Consider the following 19,806-nt stretch of genomic DNA (forward strand, 5'->3'; position numbering starts at 1 on the left):
TGGGTTAGAGAATGTTCACATATTGTGTTATGATTTGGGTTAGAGAATGTTCACATATTGAGCTATGATTTGGGTTAGAGAATGTTCACATATTGAGCTATGATTTGGGTTAGAGAATGTTCACATATTGAGCTATGATTTGGGTTAGAGTTGGACCTTACAGCTGCATCACTTCAAAGAAATAATCATCCTGAAAGTGAATTTTGTATAGGCGGACCTGAAACCTTTTCATTGTTTTCTGTGTGTCATCTTCATTTACTCTGAACCAGTAACATATCTCACACACAACATCTCACATGTGTACCTTTTATTATCACACCAACATTATTCAAATAGCCCTAGTGGTTGCAGAGATACACCCTTTTTAGTTTGGGGATGACATTTTCAAGGAAAAGGCCTAAAAATAGGGTGGTGTTCCAAAAGGATAGAAACGTAATGCAGCACATTAAGCATTAAAGTTAGATCATAGAATGTGACAATACAAATTAGAGAAGTTTGAGGAGTAACCTTCTTGTTCTGAGCTTTGTGTGAAGATGTAACTGAGACGAGGAGAAACCAGATGAATGCAGGCAGGTGTATTAGTCTACAGGTGTTAGTCTGTAGGCGTCTGTCTGTAGGTGTACAGGTGTTAGTCTACAGGTGTTAGTGGTGTTAGTCTACAGGTGTCTGTCTGTGAGTGGCGCTTACCATCTTGGCTGTCTGCAGTGGGCTGTGGCTCCAGTGACGGAGCTCTGCAGCAGGTGAGAGGTTTATATAACGGTGGTGACGCAGCCAACAAGGAAAGGGTTGTGAAGAGGAAGAGAAAGAGAAAAGGGGAAGGAAAGAACAATCGCACACGGCGACATCGGCCCCTAATGTCCTGAGAAGGAACCACAGGGACCGGCTGCTTATTGACTCATGAGACGTTCCTCATTTGTGGGCTACTGAGAGATTTGCACAGCCTGTTTATTATATGTAATATATTCAATGCTGTTGAGGGCTGAGTTTCATTAAGAGAGAAGTGGCTGTTGTGTAGTAGTTTGCATCATTTATTTTTACGGTCACATAGAAGTCAGTTTATATAAAATAAAATAGAAAAAACTATCATCGTCATAATTGCAAAGCCTGTCGATATGGAGCATACATGTTGACGTGTTTCACATTCAAATACTGTAAATACAAACTAGCTGGAACTGCAAAAAGAAAAGCTGAATTGTTTTATTGTTGTCGCATCTTTATTAGCAGTATTTATTCACAGAATAATTATATTTACCACTTGCTGTAAGTGTATTTAAATGGCACCTAAAAACAATTATTAATAAATTAATGAATATATACTTTATTAATCCCCAATGGTGTCGAGCAGCAGCAATTTACAGACAAAAAATAAGATATAAAAACAGCAGGGATGAAAGATGTGTACAATAATAATAAAAATAAAAATAATAATAATAATAATAATAATAATAATAATAATAATAATAATAATAATAATACAAAATAATAAAGAAATACTACAATCATTTATATTCAGTACAGGTTGACTTTCTCTTGGCTGAGATGATTAATTAATTAATTATTAATTCATTGTTTCTTTTCATTTGTGTGAAATCCTAATTTTTCCGAGTTATTCGCTGTGATTGTGTCACCCTGAGCGCATGCGCGGGTTTCAGTGTCTGAAAGTAGGTCAGGACGTCATCACAGGGGGGCGTTACTCCTTGTAGCAGTGTAGCCAATCGCCTGTCTCCATTCCGCGGTGGGCGTGGTCACAGTCATTGGCCAGAAGAACCCCCGAAGCTAACCAGAATAGGAAACTAAGTTAGCTTCTCAGCTAGTTAGCAACTTCTGGTACGTCTTTATTCCATAAAGCATTTAATATCGAGTCCGGCTCCATGAATGTGTCTCACATATACTTGACGCCTATGGCGACACATTGTGTTTGTTATACCCCCCTCATTCTCTGAGGGTTACATGTAATGTTTGGTTAGCATTAGCGAGCTAGTGTAGCCAAAACCAAATCAATGTACGTGTTGTTTATGTTCTGTTGTTGTTGTTTTCTCTCTAGAAATGGCGTCGTTAGCGGCGGCAGAAGCAGCGGCGGAGTCCATCGTGCCCGCCTGCATGTTCGCTCCGGACCGGGGAGGCGCCGACGACGCGTCCGGCATGGAGGGCTCTGAGGACGGGGAGGACACGAACGGAGAGTCCGCGGATCATCTCGACCTGAGCAGCAAGGTGGGCCGCTGCTGCACCACGACAACAACAACAATGCACGTAGTAACTAACGCGCAGGGATTAAAATTCTGAAAAGCAACATTGCGCATTGCTGTTGCATGGAAGCTGCACATTTGTAATGTTTTGTGTGGACTGGCTGTGCAAACAAACACGAGCAGGAAGGTGACACGTGACACGCACTGCTCTCCAGCTGCTGGACGTGTAGACCCACAACACGTCATGCACGATCAAGATATTGTTATTGTCTTGTGCACAGATAACAGAGCTACTCTATACAATGAACAGCTTGTTTTGCTGGGTCCTCCTAACACACAACATCACAATAAACTCCAGGTACTTCCTGGAATGAAGCCTTAAAGTGTTTATCCAGAAACGTAGAGTTTATATATTACATATTTAGTTCAACAAGTCACAAAACACAGCAGCAGACACAACTGGACCTTTAACCCAGAGGACAAACCCAGTTATTTACTGTGCAATCACATCACTTACACATGTGACAATATGTCATTAACAAACACACTGAAGAAGTTATGGCTGCAGACCGTATGGGGTCGGGTCTGATAACATACATCCTAGTCTCTGACCGTTTTAACTAATCATGTGTTGTGTGCATTAAGTTCTGTCTTCTCTGCTTAGGCATCCACTGATGGGCTCCAGTTATTAGACTAATACAGGGTTCTTACGCTCATGGAAAACCTGGAACAGTCATGGAATTTTAAAATGGTTATTTCTAGACCTGGAAAAGTCCTTTAAAAAAAAAAAAAAAAGGTTTAGTAAAAGTCATGTAAATGTGTTATATTCATGTGTTCATGTCGTTCATTTACGCTGAGTTTGAAATAATTAATATGCTTTTAAAAGAAAGACTCAAAATATAAGCAGGCATCCATACAGGCATCTATATAAATGTTTATTCTTTTAATCAAACTATTGTCTCATTCATTTGAGTCATTTAAGGTTTACTGTATGCTTTGTATTCTCATTGTTAGTTTAAATACTACCTTTACTCACTTTTTACTGTTTACACCCAGATTTCACTAAATGTTTGTCATGGAGATTTGGTTTAAAGTCTTGGAAAAGTTATGGAAACCCACTGGTCAGAATGTGTTTGAACCCTGTTAATAACACCCACCTTAAACCCACGCTAGTCTTTGTTTCCAATGCTTTACTTGTTGCAGACCTGTTTGACTGAGTCTGTCTCTCTCTCCTCTCAGATGGTCCTCGTGAGTCCGACGGGGCAACAGTACGATTCGCTGCTCCGGCACCTGAGGGAGCAGATCGACGAGGGCTGCGGAGAGACCATCTACGTGGTCGGGATGGGTTCAGGTACAAGCCGTTCTTCATATCCAGCGGACACTCGGGTTCCACCTTCGTCACCTCGATCTGTCAAAGAACACGGCGACTCGTTTGAACGAGAGGCTGTTGAAATAAACTAACGTCTCGCTTCAAGATTTAAACGACTTCAAATCTCACTTGAAAGAGTGTCGAGGTTCAGAAAGTTGCGTCTGCAGCGATAAACGGACACGCGCGCTGATGCAGTTTTAGTTTATTTTGCTGTCCGTCGACGCGGTGAGGCGCTTTTGTGACAAAGTGGGTCAGAGATGAAAGCTTTATAAGATAAAAGTGATGCTACACTTTCATGAACGTATACTTCGGCTGTTGCTTCTGCCGTCACAAACGATCGCATTTCATATCCGGGGGGGGAAATAAATATCAATATTATCATTATTATAAGATGGGCAGCAGTGTTAATGTCAGGAATAAAATTGCTAAAAATAAAATAAATGAATAAGTATAATCATAAAAATATAAATGTTATTAAATGTCTCTTTATGACAAAAAGAAAGATGAGCTGAAAAGTTGACAGTTGACCCCTAATTTTAGGGGCGATTTGTCCCCTCCTCCCCCAAGCTATTTTCTGCCTGTTGCAGCAACATGCGTGGCCCCGTTTTGGTTTCGGTGGGTCAAAGTGCTCACGTGAAAGGGTGTTGGTTTTCTCCCGTGTCAGCAGAGGGAATGTCAACAGTTCACCAGCTCGGGTCCGTCTGGCCCGACTGGTTGTTTCTGTTCCTCAGATAACCAGCGAGTGGAATGCACTTTATATATCAAGAGGGAAAAAGACTCAAATTGTAGTGTTTTTTTATTTTTATATATATATATATATATATATATATATATATATATAACACACACACACACTTCTCCATAGTAACCCGTGACAATCTGCTCTTCTTGGATTTCTTCCCAGGCTGACTGTTATTACTTTGGCCAGCGTTGTGGTCACAGAAAAAAAGAAGTGGTTTCCTCCGCTCGCCTACAAACCACCTGCTTATTTACTCTTTTCTCCGGCTAAGCTTTCCTCCGGCGCCGTGTTCGTCCTCCTGGTCGCCGCCCTTTTCATAAAGCACCTGTACGAACGTTCCCGGTGTAATCGGCCAAATTAACCCCCACCCAGATTAAACCGGGATATACTTTGGCCCAGGCCAGAGTATACCCATAGAAAAAACTATACCCATAGCCTAGGCCAAACTATACCCATAGCCTCGGCCAAACTATACCCCTAGCCTTGTGGTATACTAAGGCCTGTTACGAGCTTTGCATTAAAGCCCCGACATTTACCCGTATGATTGTTTCTATAAGGCGGCTCACAGCTTCCTCCCTCCTTGTCTCCTCTCCTCCCCTCCTAGACGGGGGCGACTACGGTCTGGACGAGAAGGACATGGAGGCGTCGGTCGCCACGGTGCGGTCGCTGTGTGAACAGATCGAGGCCGACCTGATCTTGCTGCGAGAAAGGATGGACGCCGGCGGCAGGATTCGGGACTACCTCATCCGCCGGCGAGTGGGTGAGGAGGATTTCCTGGAAGTCAGGTAGAATTGTCATGCACCTGTTCAGAAAACCATTAGCGCTCCCTTCAGTATCCCATTATTATGACTTAGTATCTCGTTATTATGACTTTCAGAGTCTTATTTTTTCATCACAGTGGCGTCAATGGGCTTCCTATGTATTGTCTTCACGTCCCAGCACTGATATTGATATATATATATATATATATATATATATATATATATATATATATATAAACCCTGCATTGTGTGCTTGGCTGAACTGTCGCTCGCCCCTCACGCACTCTCCCCCCTCTCCTCCAGAGTGGCGGTGGTGGGCAACGTGGATGCGGGGAAGAGCACGCTGCTGGGCGTCCTGACCCACGGTGAGCTGGACAATGGCCGAGGCTTTGCTCGCCAGAAGCTCTTTAGACACAAACATGAAATGGAGAGTGGCAGGACCAGCAGTGTGGGCAATGATATCCTGGGTTTTGACCAGGAGGGACAGGTGAGCTTCTGCCCGCGCTTTAGGATTAATTACCAAACGCGTCAAAAACTGTGTCGTTTCGGCTAAGTAACTATCGCTGATCCCTCATGCGGCGTTAGTAACTAGTAACTATTCCTCATGCTGCGTTAGTAACCAGTAACTATTCCTCATACTGCGTTAGTAACTAGTAACTATTCCTTATGCTGCGTTAGTAACTAGTAACTATTCCTCATGCTGCGTTAGTAACTAGTAACTATTCCTCATGCTGCGTTAGTAACCAGTAACTATTCCTCATGCGGCGTTAGTAACTAGTAACTATTCCTCATGCTGCGTTAGTAACTAGTAACTATTCCTCATGCGGCGTTAGTAACTAGTAACTATTCCTCATGCTGCGTTAGTAACCAGTAACTATTCCTCATGCGGCGTTAGTAACTAGTAACTATTCCTCATGCTGCGTTAGTAACTAGTAACTATTCCTCATGCGGCGTTAGTAACTAGTAACTATTCCTCACGCTGCGTTAGTAACTAGTAACTTATCCTCATACTGCGTTAGTAACTAGTAACTATTCCTCATGCTGCGTTAGTAACTAGTAACTATTCCTCATGCGGCGTTAGTAACTAGTAACTATTCCTCATGCTGCGTTAGTAACTAGTAACTATTCCTCATGCTGCGTTAGTAACTAGTAACTATTCCTCATGCTGCGTTAGTAACTAGTAACTATTCCCTATGCTCCGTTAGTAACTAGTTACTATTCCTTATGCTCCGTTAGTAACTAGTTACTATTCCTTATGCTCCGTTAGTAACTAGTTGCTATTCCTCATGCTGCGTTAGTAACTAGTAACTATTCCATATGCTCCGTTAGTAACTAGTAACTATTCCTCATGCTGTGTTAGTAACTAGTAACTATTCCTCATGCTGCGTTAGTAACCAGTAACTATTCCTTATGCTGTGTTAGTAACTATTCCTTATGCTGCGTTAGTAACTAGTTACTATTCCTCATGCTGCGTTAGTAACTAGTAACTATTCCTCATGCTGCGTTAGTAACTAGTAACTATTCCTCATGCTGCGTTAGTAACTAGTTACTATTCCTCATGCTGCGTTAGTAACTAGTAACTATTCCTCATGCTGCGTTAGTAACTAGTAACTATTCCTCATGCTGCGTTAGTAACTATTCCTTATGCTGCGTTAGTAACTAGTAACTATTCATCATGCTTCATTAGTAACTAGTAACTATTCCTCATGCTGCGTTAGTAACTAGTTACTATTCCTCATGCTGCGTTAGTAACTAGTTACTATTCCTCATGCTGCGTTAGTAACTAGTTACTATTCCTCATGCTGCGTTAGTAACTAGTTACTATTCCTCATGCTGCGTTAGTAACTAGTAACTATTCCTCATGCTGCGTTAGTAACTAACTATTCCTCATGCTGCGTTAGTAACTAGTAACTATCCCTCATGCTGCGTTAGTAACTAGTAACTATTCCTCATGCTGCGTTAGTAACTAGTAACTATTCCTCATGCTGCGTTAGTAACTAGTAACTATTCCTCACGCTGCGTTAGTAACTAGTAACTATTCCTCATGCTGCGTTAGTAACTAGTAACTATTCCTCACGCTGCGTTAGTAACTAGTAACTATTCCTCACGCTGCGTTAGTAACTAGTAACTATTCCTCACGCTGCGTTAGTAACTAGTAACTATTCCTCATGCTGCGTTAGTAACTAGTAACTATTCCTCACGCTGCGTTAGTAACTAGTAACTATTCCTCACGCTGCGTTCACACCAAAAGCGTTGCGGTGCGTCCTCAGACTAAAACGTAGACGTCGACGTCGGCGCTGCATCTCGCGTCGCTCACAATTGTGCAGTGTGCAAATGTTTAAAAAGGGGAACGAGGGGCGTTCGAGGTTTCGCGGCTGAATTAGCACCAAATATGTTCAAACTGCTCTTTCCATTCAGATTTGATTCAAATTGAATGTGGAGAACTTAAACGTTTGTGCGCGTGTGTGTTCTCGTGCTCGGGGTGTCTTTTCTTTCACATGCCGCGCATCACTTCCTGTTCCTCCTCAGGTGGTGAACAAGCCCGACAGCCACGGCGGCGGCCTCGACTGGACCAAGATCTGTGAGAAGTCCTCCAAGGTCATCACCTTCATCGACCTGGCCGGCCACGAGAAGTACCTGAAGACCACCGTGTTCGGCATGACGGGCCACCTGCCCGACTTCTGCATGCTCATGGTGAGAGAGAGGGTGTGTGTGTGTGTGTGTGTGTGTGTGTGTGTGTGTGTGTGTGTGTGTGTGTGTGTGTGTGTGTGTGTGTGTGTGTGTGTGTGTGTGCAAACAGATCAGTGTCACTCAGAGATGTGAACAGACTGAAGGTGTAACCACTTAACGCCTTAAACCAACGTCCACTGTGACGAGGAGGATTATAATCCTTTCTCTCTCTCTCTCTCCCCCTTTGTCTCTCTCTCACTCCCCCTCTCTTCGCCCTCTCTCTCACCCGATGTCTCTCACCCTCTCTCGGTCTCTCTCTCTCACTCCCCCTCTCTCTCTCACTCCCCCTCTCTCTCCCTCTCTGTCCCTCTCTCTCTCCCCCCCTTTCGGTTTCTCTCTCACTCCCCCTCTCTCTCTTCACTCTCTCTCTTTCACCCTTTGTCTCCCCCTCCCTCTCTCTCTCTCTCTCTCCCGTCCTCTCTCTCACTCCCCTCTCTCTCCCTCTCTCTCACCCTTTGTCCCTCTCTCTCTTCCCTCTCTCTCTCACCCTTTGTCTCTTTCTTCCCCCCTCTCTCGGTCTCTCTCTCCCGTCCCCTCTCTCTCTCTCTCCCTCTCTCTCACCCTTTGTCTAGCTAATTACACATCAGAGCTGACTAGGATGACATGTGGTGTTCCCCAAGGTTCAATACTGGGGCCTGTTCTGTTCAACATCTACATGCTTCCACTGGCTCAGATTATGAAAAACAACAAAGTGTGTTATCATAATTATGCAGATGACACACAACTCTACATAACTACATCACCAGGGGACTATAGTCCCATACAAGGGCTCGCTAAATGCATTGAAGAAATCAATAACTGGATGTGCCAGAATTTTCTTCAATTAAATCAAGATAAAACAGAAGTAATTGTTTTTGGTCCCAAGGACGAACGATTGAAAGTCAGCGCTCAGCTTCAATCACTGATGTTAAAAACCTCAAACCAAGCTAGAAATCTAGGTGTAGTTATGGATTCAGACCTCAACCTGAACAGCCATATCAAGACAATCACAAAATCAGCCTACTACCACCTGAAGAATATATCAAGGGTTAGAGGACTTATGTCTCAACAGGATTTGGAGAAACTTGTCCATGCATTTATCTTCAGTAGACTTGACTACTGTAACGGTGTGTTCACAGGTCATTTATCTTCAGGAGACTTGACTACTGTAACGGTGTGTTCACAGATCATTTATCTTCAGTAGACTTGACTACTGTAACGGTGTGTTCACAGGTCATTTATCTTCAGTAGACTTGACTACTGTAACGGTGTGTTCACAGGCCTCTGTAAAAAGTCAATCAGAAAGCTGCAGCTGATTCAGAACGCTGCAGCTGGAGTCCTCCCTAAGACCAGGAAAGTGGATCACATCACTCCAGGTCTGAGGTCTTTGCACTGGCTCCCTGTCCAACAAAGAATTGACTTTAAAATCCTGCTGCTGGTTTATAAAGCACTGAATGGTTTAGGGCCTAAGTATGTTTGTGATCTGCTGCTACCTTGTGAACCATCCCGGCCCCTCAGGTCAGGGACGGGTCTACTTTCTGTTCCAAGAGTCAGAACTAAACATGGAGAAGCAGCGTTCAGCTTTTCTGCTCCACACATCTGGAACCAGGTCCCTGAAAGCTGCAGGTCTGCTGAGACCCTCAGCTCCTTTAAGTCCACATTGAAGACTTTCTGTTTGCTGCTGCCTTTAACTGAACCAGATTCAATTACTGCATCTCACTACTGCATTTTATTTCTTAAACTGCACTGCAACTTTTATTCAACTTTTATTTTTTAAGTTGCTTTTTCTACTTTTATTTTGTTTTTTGACTGTTTTTAATGTTTTCTTAACTGTTTTTAAATCTGCATTATGTTTTGATGCTTTTAATGGTTTTATGTGAAGCACTTTGAATCGCCTTGTTGTTGAAATGTGCTATACAAATAAACTTGCCTTGCCTTGCCTTTGTCCCTCTCTCTCCCCCTCCTTCTCCCCCCCCCCTCCCCCTCTCAGGTGGGCAGTAACGCCGGCATCGTGGGGATGACCAAAGAGCACCTGGGTCTGGCTCTGGCCCTGAACGTTCCCGTGTTCGTGGTGGTCACTAAGATAGACATGTGTCCGGCCAACATCCTGCAAGGTAAAGATCTGTTGTGTTCAAGGACCGTCGGAAAGACGGGAACCTGACGACAGTGGCGTTTTCTTGTGGCTGATGAACGTTTTTGACGATTGTTTGGGTTAAATCAAAGCACCTTTTTAAATTCCTTTGTCCTGGGAGCTGCTAAATATCCTCATGAAGACATAGAGACATAAAGACATAGAGACATCTGCTGTCTATCTCCAAAACCCCCGTGAATAAGTTTTTTCCTCTGGACGTACACGGTTCATTTTTGTTTCACGTGTTTTAGACTAAAGTTCAGTACGCGATGCACCTTTTTAATAAATGCACAAAGTAAGATAAGTTACCGCGCAGTAAGGAGTAATTCATTAGTGAGAATAACGCCCCGCATGCTTAACTTAAGTACAGCGGACATCAGTACCATGACTCAGCCAGAGCGTACTTTTGCATTCCTTCGTTTAAAACGGTGTTTTAATGATGACAACACTTTTCCCCTTGGGGATTAATAAAGTATATATCTATCTAATGGCGACGGCGTGTCTGAAAGCCGACCATCGTGAACGCTGGAGGGATTTTAACGGGAAACAAAAGGAGGACGTGTTGCTGAACGAGCAAATTAACAAAGAACACGGCAGCAGTTTAGTCCTCGAACTAAAATATGAGAACATATTTCGTGCTTCATCTTTCATGAAGGCCAAAGTGTTTCTGCAGTTATCAGAGAGTTCGTGCTCTAGTAATCCGTCCCTGTGAAGATATTTCTGCAGCCGTTTATTTTAGTTTTTGGAGAATAACTGTGGCTTGGTCCTTTTGTCTGCAGAGACGCTGAAGCTGCTGCAGAGGCTACTGAAGTCGCCGGGATGCAGGAAAATCCCCGTCCTGGTCCAGAACACGGACGACGTCATCGTCACCGCCTCCAACTTCTGCTCCGAGAGGTGAGACCGAAAGAGACGAGACGAGGGAGGAAGCGGCGCGACGGAAAGAGAACGTTTTATTCAAACCAGTATAGTCTTCAAAGCTGTAATTTTAACTTTTAATTTGCAAATAAAACTGAAGTAAAAAGCATTTCTGAGGATAAAAAACACCCCGATGTTGTTGTTGTTTTTGCGGCCCGTTACCGTTCTCTTTTCTGACTCCGCCCCCTTTCCCCGCCACAGGATGTGTCCCATCTTCCAGATCTCCAACGTGACGGGCGAGAACATGGAGCTGCTGAAGATGTTCCTCAACCTCCTCTCGTCCCGGACCAACTTCAACAACGACGAGCCGGCCGAGTTCCAGATAGACGACACGTACTCGGTGCCGGTGAGAGACGGAGCGCGCACTCGGGTTCTCGCAAGCTCTCAAATTAGATGAGCTAAGATAATGCTTTTATTTGCCGCATCTCTTCTCATGTTGCACGGTGTATCGATACTAAAAAGGTACCGCGATACCCGTACGTTAAAAAGAATACGATTTAGCATATTTCATATCGAGACCCGTCCGCAAGAGTTGTTTTAAAGCCACACAGACCAAGGGAGTAACACGTAAAACACGGCAACGCACCTTTCAGACAGACACCAGCAATAGGGCTACATAGTTGTGTATAATGCATGTAGTGTTCGTTAATATCTTGCTAGAGGCTAATGCTAATATGAATGCCTTTTGTTAAGAGTTCAAAAAGCTGGGCAGAAACGAGCTGGTAAAAAAAGAATACCATACAGATGTTTTATTTATTACTATTATAGATAAATATACCAGTGTTGTATCGTAAGTATTGGGTATCGTGATATTCATGGCAGGTATCGTATAGAAGTCATGATTCTAGCTAGCGCGCTTTAGCTAACGTGCTTTAGCTAGCGCACTTTAGCTAGCGCGCTTTAGCTAGCGAGCTTTAAATAGAGAGCTTTAGCTAGCGCGCTTTAGCTAGCGAGCTTTAAATAGAGAGCTTTAGCTAGCGCGTTTTAGCTAGCGCGTTTTAGCTAGCGCGTTTTAGCTAGCGAGCTAGCTAGCGACTGCAGTGGTAGCAGCAGCAACAGCACCGTGGCTTGTTTAAGATTGAACACAACTTTTGTTGTTGTTTTGAGTAGATGCGGCTCATAAAAGGGTGCGCTTTATAACCCGGAATTTACGGTAATCTCAGAACTTCTTTTTCATTTCATTCTTTTTATTGAGCTTTTTTCTTTCTTTTTTTTTATCCAGGATAATTCCACTGAGATGTTTGAATCTGTTCCACAACGAATAATGTACATTTAAAAATGCAGATGAAACAACTTGGACTTAAAACAAACCAGAGACGTAGTAAAAAAAGAAACAAGATCAAAAGAAATCGTATAAATACGCGAATAAGCAAAACAAAACGAATAAAGAAGTACAAATGAAACGGTAAAGAATCCACAAACGTGTTTTGAAACCTTTCAGCCCAACCGTACACAGAGAACTACTTTCTGGTGCGGCGGGGCGTCTCCTAGCGTGATGCGCCTCCTCTCCGCAGGGCGTGGGCACGGTGGTGTCGGGCACGACGTTACGCGGGATGATCCGGCTGAACGACACGCTGCTGCTGGGCCCCGACCCGCTGGGCACCTTCATCCCCATCGCCGTCAAGTCCATCCACCGCAAGAGGATGCCCGTCAAGGAGGTCCGCGGGGGGCAGACGGCGTCCTTCGCCCTCAAAAAGGTTTGTGGGAGGGGCCTCGTGAGGCTGTCGGGGTATATTTTCATGCTTTTTTTAAAATCCCCTTGAAAAGGATATTTGTTCTGAAGCCTTTGGGTGCAATATGCAAGTGAATAAGTCTCCTCGCTTTTACAAATCTGCGTCATAATACAGGGTTCTTCCGGTCATGGAAAACCTGGAGAAGTCATGGAGTTTTAAAATGGTTATTTCCAGGCCTGGAAAAGTTAAAACCCCAAAAGTTGTTCATGTTTACACCCAGATTTCACTAAATGGAAATTTGGTTTAAAGTCATGGAAACCCATTGGTCAGAATGTGTCTGAACCCTGTATAATGTGTGCAAAAGACGTGTTCTGTCTCTTTAAATTGTGGATTTGGCTTCATCGTCTCCATCGCCTCCATCGCTCACCTCTCTGACTCCTCCCCCCTCAGATCAAGCGCTCCTCCATCAGGAAGGGCATGGTGATGGTTTCCCCGAAGCTGATGCCTCAGGCCACCTGGGAGTTTGAGGCTGAGATCTTGGTGCTGCATCACCCGACCACCATCTCCCCCAGATACCAGGCCATGGGTGAGAGTCACTTCCACGCTGATGACCGCCGGCTTATGACGCCCAATGTGACTCCCAAGAGTGACTGTCTCTCTGTCTCTCCCTCTTCCTCTCTCTCTCCTCCCTCTCTCTCTGTATATCTCCTCCCTCTCTCTCCCCCTCTTCCTCTCCCTCTTCCTCTTTCTCTCTCCCTCTTCCTCTCTCTCTCCCTCTTCCTTTCTCTCTCTCTCCTCCCTCTCTCTCTGTATATCTCCTCCCTCTTCCTCTCTCTCTTCCTCTCTCTCTCCCTCTTCCTCTCTCTCTCTCCTCCCTCTCTCTCTGTATATCTCCTCCCTCTTCCTCTCTCTCTCTCCCTCTTCCTTTCTCTCCCCCCTCTCTCTCTCCCTCTTCCTCTCTCTCTCTTCCTCTCTCTCCCTCTCTCCCCCCTCTCTCCTCCCTCTCTCTCTCCTCCTCTCTCTCTCTCCCCCACTCTCTCCTCCCTCTCTCTCTCTCTCCCCTCCTCTCTCTCTCCCCCCATTCTCCTCCCTCTCTCTCTCTCCTCCCTCCCTCTCTCTCCCCTCTCTCTCACTCCTCCCTCCTTCTCTCCCCCTCTCTCTCACCTCCCCCCCCTCTCCCCCCCTCCCCCAGTCCACTGTGGCAGCATCCGGCAGACGGCCACCATCCTCACCATGAACAAAGACTGCCTGCGGACCGGCGACAAGGCGGCGGTCCACTTCCGCTTCATCAAGACCCCGGAGTACCTGCACTGCGACCACAAGCTGGTGTTCAGGGAGGGGCGCACCAAAGCCGTGGGCACCATCACCAAGGTCCGCCCCTTTTTAGGACTATTTCGGCGTAGATGTCTTTAAAAAACAACAACTAAAAAACGCTTTGTATGTGTTAAGCACCAAGTATTAGAACTCATTTGGGGTTCATACAAGAGCCCTTTTCCCCCCGTGTTCAAGTAGTCGTATGAACCCCAAATGAGCTCTAACACTGGGAATAAAATGTATAATTAAAAAAAAAAAAAAGTCTTTTATACCATATTTTGATCATAACTATGAATATCCAGCATGATATGAGCAAGATTCCCCAAAAATGCCTCCTCGAGCGGTCCAGAGTTTTTCAAACCCGAACAACCCACATACTAATAAGACGCCTTTTGGGAAAGATTAGGACCTAAAGAATCGGAATAAGCAACATAAATCACAGTAAAACACAGCATTGGGGTTTTAGGAAGGAGTTTCGGTCAAAAAACGGTGTCGTTCGGTTCAACAATGGAAAAATTACTTATTTTATGCCAAAACATTGGCCGATTTGGGCATGCTGGGAGATGTGTTTTATTGAAATCTGACGTTGTAAGGGGTACTTATGAACGTTTTATATTATTATAGCAATTGAAATGAAGTTAAACAACCCTCTAAGGTTATTAGAACTATTTCTGCGTAGATGTCGTTTAAAGAAATCCAATAAAAGACTTGATTGATTGTTTATTTCGCAGCTGCTCCAGGCGGTGAACACCCAGGCAGCCAAGGCGCAGCAGGCCAAGCTGCTGGCCAGCAAGAAGACCTTCAAAGACGGCACGGCGGCCATGGAGGAGGCCGTCGGGTCCACGGCGCGGCCGCCCAGCCCCAACGCCGCACAGCTACCGGTGAGGAGAGCCGGTTCAACCCCTATCCAGTTCATTGTATTCATATTTATGGATCAATTCATGAAGAATAATGCGATTCATACAGTTTAAATCCATGGAAATGGAGCGGAGTATTTATCATATTTAATAACATCTCGATAATAATAAATAACGCCGCTCCGATTTGGATCTTCTTTTCTTTGTTGCAACAAACTGAACTTTGAAGTCATTTAAAATGCTCCCCGTTTCCTTCTCTTCCTGCTTTTGACCACCTTTAATGTGCCAGTTTCTCTCTCACTGTCATCTGGCCCCGCCCCTCATATCCCGCTTCCGTCACCCTGTTGTTGTTGCGTTTCCTCGCCTCCTCCTTCCCTCCCCTCCTCCCTTCCTCGCCTCCTCCCCTTGCCCTTCCTGCTTCCTCGTCTTCAGCTCCTAACACTTGTCTTCTGCATCTCTCTGCTGCTCCCTGTCGGCCGTCAGGCGGCGGCAGAGGAGGAGCCTCTGTGCAAAGACGGCAACAAAGAGAACAAGGTAAAGACGGCGCTGCCGGGCGGGACGTCCCGAGCTCACAACCCGTGTGCATCGCTTAAAATCTAAAAGAAAAGGACAAATCCTGGCATAACATTTAAAAAAATCGGAATTTTGTTGAAAGGTACATGGAATAAAACAATTGAACAATACAAATATTATGAAAACAATAAACATTTTTATATATACCATTATTTAAATCTTTGATGATCAGCACAACTAAATATATATATTTATTTTTGGGAATTTTACTCCTTTAAATATTTGTTTACACGTGTGTTTTATTGATTTTATTATAATTTTTCATCACAATGATCCGGTAAACTGGCATTCTGTATATCTGCCTACATGAGAAAAAGGCTCATTTTGGTGGAAAATAATTTAAAGAATATATATATTTTCAAACCAGGTTTCCAGATTTTGAGGCAGAATGAATTGGTTTCTGCTTATTATTATGGGATGCATACGGGTGAAGCTTGGAAGCCGTTTTGTTTCCTCACTTTCTAAACCGTGTTGCTGTTCTCCTTTCCCCTGAGAGCATCTTACTCACCGTATGTTGATGTATTTGTAACCCATTTCGGGTTTTCCATAGAGATGTTACAAATACCATGTTTTTCCTTCCCGGTGCCGTTACGTGAACGTGACCGTCTGCCAATACGGAAAAACTGAACCGGGCCATAATTCATTCTCTAATATCTATTTTATTTATTTATACTGAGTATATATCGATTGCTGAACCCTTTGATCTACCGATTCATTTTATTCAACCACGTCTTCACCATCTCAAAGCATGAGTTTCTGTGACGTTGTTCCCGTCTCACTGTGACGTTCCCGTCTCACTTTGACGTTCCCGACTCACTTTGACGTTGTTCCCGTCTCTCCGTGACGTTGTTCCCGTCTCACTGCGACGTTCCTGTCTCACTGCGACGTTGTTCCCGTCTCACTGCGACGTTGTTCCCGTCTCTCTGCGACGTTGTTCCCGTCTCTCTGCGACGTTGTTCCCGTCTCTCTGCGACGTTGTTCCCGTCTCTCTGCGACGTTGTTCCCGTCTCACTTTGACGTTGTTCCCGTCTCACTGCGACGTTCCCGTCTCTCTGCGACGTTGTTCCCGTCTCTCTGCGACGTTGTTCCCGTCTCTCTGCGACGTTGTTCCCGTCTCACTTTGACGTTGTTCCCGTCTCACTGCGACGTTCCCGTCTCACTGCGACGTTCTCGTCTCTCTGCGACGTTGTTCCCGTCTCTCTGCGACGTTGTTCCCGTCTCTCTGCGACGTTCCCGTCTCACTTTGACGTTGTTCCCGTCTCACTGCGACGTTCCCGTCTCTCTGCGACGTTCCCGTCTCACTTTGATGTTGTTCCCGTCTCACTGTGACGTTGTTCCCGTCTCACTGTGACGTTGTTCCCGTCTCACTGTGACGTTGTTCCCGTCTCACTGTGACGTTGTTCCCGTCTCACTTTGACGTTGTTCCCGTCTCACTGTGACGTTGTTCCCGTCTCACTGTGACGTTGTTCCCGTCTCACTGTGACGTTGTTCCCGTCTCACTGTGACGTTGTTCCCGTCTCACTGCGACGTTGTTCCCGTCTCTTTGCGACGTTGTTCCCGTCTCTCTGCGACGTTGTTCCCGTCTCACTGTGACGTTGTTCCCGTCTCACTGCGACGTTGTTCCCGTCTCTCTGCGACGTTGTTCCCGTCTCTCTGCGACGTTGTTCCCGTCTCACTTTGACGTTGTTCCCGTCTCACTGTGACGTTGTTCCCGTCTCACTGTGACGTTGTTCCCGTCTCACTGCGACGTTCCCGTCTCACTGCGACGTTCCCGTCTCACTGCGACGTTCCCGTCTCTCTGCGACGTTGTTCCCGTCTCTCTGCGACGTTGTTCCCGTCTCACTGCGACGTTGTTCCCGTCTCTCTGTGACTTTGTTCCCGTCTCACTTTGACGTTGTTCCCGTCTCACTTTGACGTTTTTCCCGTCTCACTTTGACGTTGTTCCCGTCTCACTGTGACGTTGTTCCCGTCTCACTGTGACGTTGTTCCCGTCTCACTGTGACGTTGTTCCCGTCTCTCTGCGACGTTGTTCCCGTCTCTCTGCGACGTTGTTCCCGTCTCACTGCGACGTTGTTCCCGTCTCACTGCGACGTTGTTCCCGTCTCTCTGCGACGTTGTTCCCGTCTCTCTGCGACGTTGTTCCCGTCTCACTTTGACGTTGTTCCCGTCTCACTTTGACGTTGTTCCCGTCTCACTGTGACGTTGTTCCCGTCTCACTGTGACGTTGTTCCCGTCTCACTGCGACGTTGTTCCCGTCTCACTGCGACGTTGTTCCCGTCTCACTGCGACGTTGTTCCCGTCTCTCTGCGACGTTGTTCCCGTCTCTCTGCGACGTTGTTCCCGTCTCTCTGCGACGTTGTTCCCGTCTCACTGCGACGTTGTTCCCGTCTCTCTGCGACGTTCCCGTCTCACTTTGACGTTGTTCCCGTCTCACTTTGACGTTGTTCCCGTCTCACTGTGACGTTGTTCCCGTCTCACTGTGACGTTGTTCCCGTCTCACTGTGACGTTGTTCCCGTCTCACTGCGACGTTGTTCCCGTCTCTCTGCGACGTTGTTCCCGTCTCTCTGCGACGTTGTTCCCGTCTCTCTGCGACGTTCCCGTCTCACTGACGTTTCCGTCTCACTGTGACGTTGTTCCCGTCTCACTGTGACGTTGTTCCCGTCTCTCTGTGACGTTGTTCCCGTCTCTCTGTGACGTTGTTCCCGTCTCACTGTGACGTTGTTCCCGTCTCTCTGTGACGTTGTTCCCGTCTCTCTGTGACGTCGTTCCCGTCTCACTGTGACGTCGTTCCCGTCTCACTGTGACGTCGTTCCCGTCTCACTGTGACGTTGTTCCCGTCTCACTTTGACGTTGTTCCCGTCTCTCTGCGACGTTGTTCCCGTCTCACTGCGACGTTGTTCCCGTCTCACTGCGACGTTGTTCCCGTCTCTCTGCGACGTTCCCGTCTCACTTTGACGTTGTTCCCGTCTCACTTTGACGTTGTTCCCGTCTCACTGTGACGTTGTTCCCGTCTCACTGCGACGTTGTTCCCGTCTCACTGCGACGTTGTTCCCGTCTCACTGCGACGTTGTTCCCGTCTCACTGCGACGTTGTTCCCGTCTCTCTGCGACGTTGTTCCCGTCTCTCTGCGACGTTCCCGTCTCTCTGCGACGTTCCCGTCTCACTGTGACGTTGTTCCCGTCTCACTGTGACGTTGTTCCCGTCTCTCTGTGACGTTGTTCCCGTCTCTCTGTGACGTTGTTCCCGTCTCTCTGTGACGTTGTTCCCGTCTCTCTGTGACGTTGTTCCCGTCTCTCTGTGACGTCGTTCCCGTCTCACTGTGACGTCGTTCCCGTCTCACTGTGACGTCGTTCCCGTCTCACTGTGACGTCGTTCCCGTCTCACTTTGACGTTGTTCCCGTCTCACTTTGACGTTGTTCCCGTCTCTCTGTGACGTTGTTCCCGTCTCACTGTGACGTTGTTCCCGTCTCTCTGTGACGTTGTTCCCGTCTCACTGTGACGTTGTTCCCGTCTCTCTGTGACGTTGTTCCCGTCTCTCTGTGACGTTCCCGTCTCACTGTGACGTTGTTCCCGTCTCACTGTGACGTTGTTCCCGTCTCACTGTGACGTTGTTCCCGTCTCACTGTGACGTTGTTCCCGTCTCACTGTGACGTTGTTCCCGTCTCTCTGTGACGTTGTTCCCGTCTCACTGTGACGTTGTTCCCGTCTCACTTTGACGACGTTCCCGTCTCACTGTGACGTCGTTCCCGTCTCACTGTGACGTTGTTCCCGTCTCACTTTGACGACGTTCCCGTCTCACTGTGACGTCGTTCCCGTCTCACTGTGACGTTCCCGTCTCACTGTGACGTTGTTCCCGTCTCTCTGTGACGTTGTTCCCGTCTCACTGCGACGTTCCCGTCTCACTGTGACGTTGTTCCCGTCTCACTGTGACGTTGTTCCCGTCTCACTGTGACGTTGTTCCCGTCTCACTTTGACGACGTTCCCGTCTCACTGTGACGTCGTTCCCGTCTCACTGTGACGTTCCCGTCTCACTGTGACGTTGTTCCCGTCTCTCTGTGACGTTGTTCCCGTCTCACTGCGACGTTCCCGTCTCACTGTGACGTTGTTCCCGTCTCACTGTGACGTTGTTCCCGTCTCACTGCGACGTTGTTCCCGTCTCACTGTGACGTCGTTCCCGTCTCTCTGTGACGTTGTTCCCGTCTCACTGCAACGTTCCCGTCTCACTGTGTCGTTCCCGTCTGTCTGCAGCTGAAGTCGGGAGGCGGAGGCCGGCGGCGAGGCGGTCAGCGGCATCGAGGGAAAGCTCTGAACGCATCGGCAGCGATCTCCACGGCGCTGCCGGCAGGAGCAGCCGGCACCGCCTGAAGAACCCGTCATCTCTGCAGTGTGCACAGGCGGAACGTCTTTCATATAAAAGAATAATTCACCAATTTTCTTCCGGAAAGTGATTAGATTTCCCCCCTTTTTTGAGTTAATTTATAACTTTATTTGTGTCGTTGTTTTTTTGCAGTTACCTGAAATGTGTAGATTACATCACACAACCTTTTTCTATTTTAATACACATTTTTTTGGGTTGTT

At 46.4% G+C, this 19,806-nt stretch overlaps 1 protein-coding gene across 1 annotated transcript; it reads left to right on the forward strand.

Annotated features, from left to right (window-relative positions):
• Positions 1-1,761: 1,761 nt before the first annotated feature.
• gtpbp1l (GTP binding protein 1, like) lies at positions 1,762-19,593 on the forward strand (the record flags this gene model as incomplete). Its single annotated transcript, XM_079219588.1, has 15 exons — positions 1,762-1,827; positions 2,045-2,211; positions 3,426-3,537; positions 4,899-5,079; positions 5,359-5,542; positions 7,585-7,749; positions 9,755-9,878; positions 10,675-10,789; positions 11,012-11,156; positions 12,325-12,507; positions 12,934-13,069; positions 13,676-13,854; positions 14,529-14,678; positions 15,138-15,188; positions 19,477-19,593. The coding sequence occupies exons 2-15, from the start codon at positions 2,047-2,049 to the stop codon at positions 19,591-19,593; spliced, it is 2,007 nt and encodes a 668-aa protein (XP_079075714.1). The 5' UTR covers positions 1,762-1,827; positions 2,045-2,046.
• Positions 19,594-19,806: the final 213 nt, after the last annotated feature.

Source organism: Taurulus bubalis (assembly GCF_910589615.1).
Source record: "Taurulus bubalis genome assembly, chromosome: 6".
Classification (NCBI taxonomy): Eukaryota; Metazoa; Chordata; class Actinopteri; order Perciformes; family Cottidae; genus Taurulus; species Taurulus bubalis.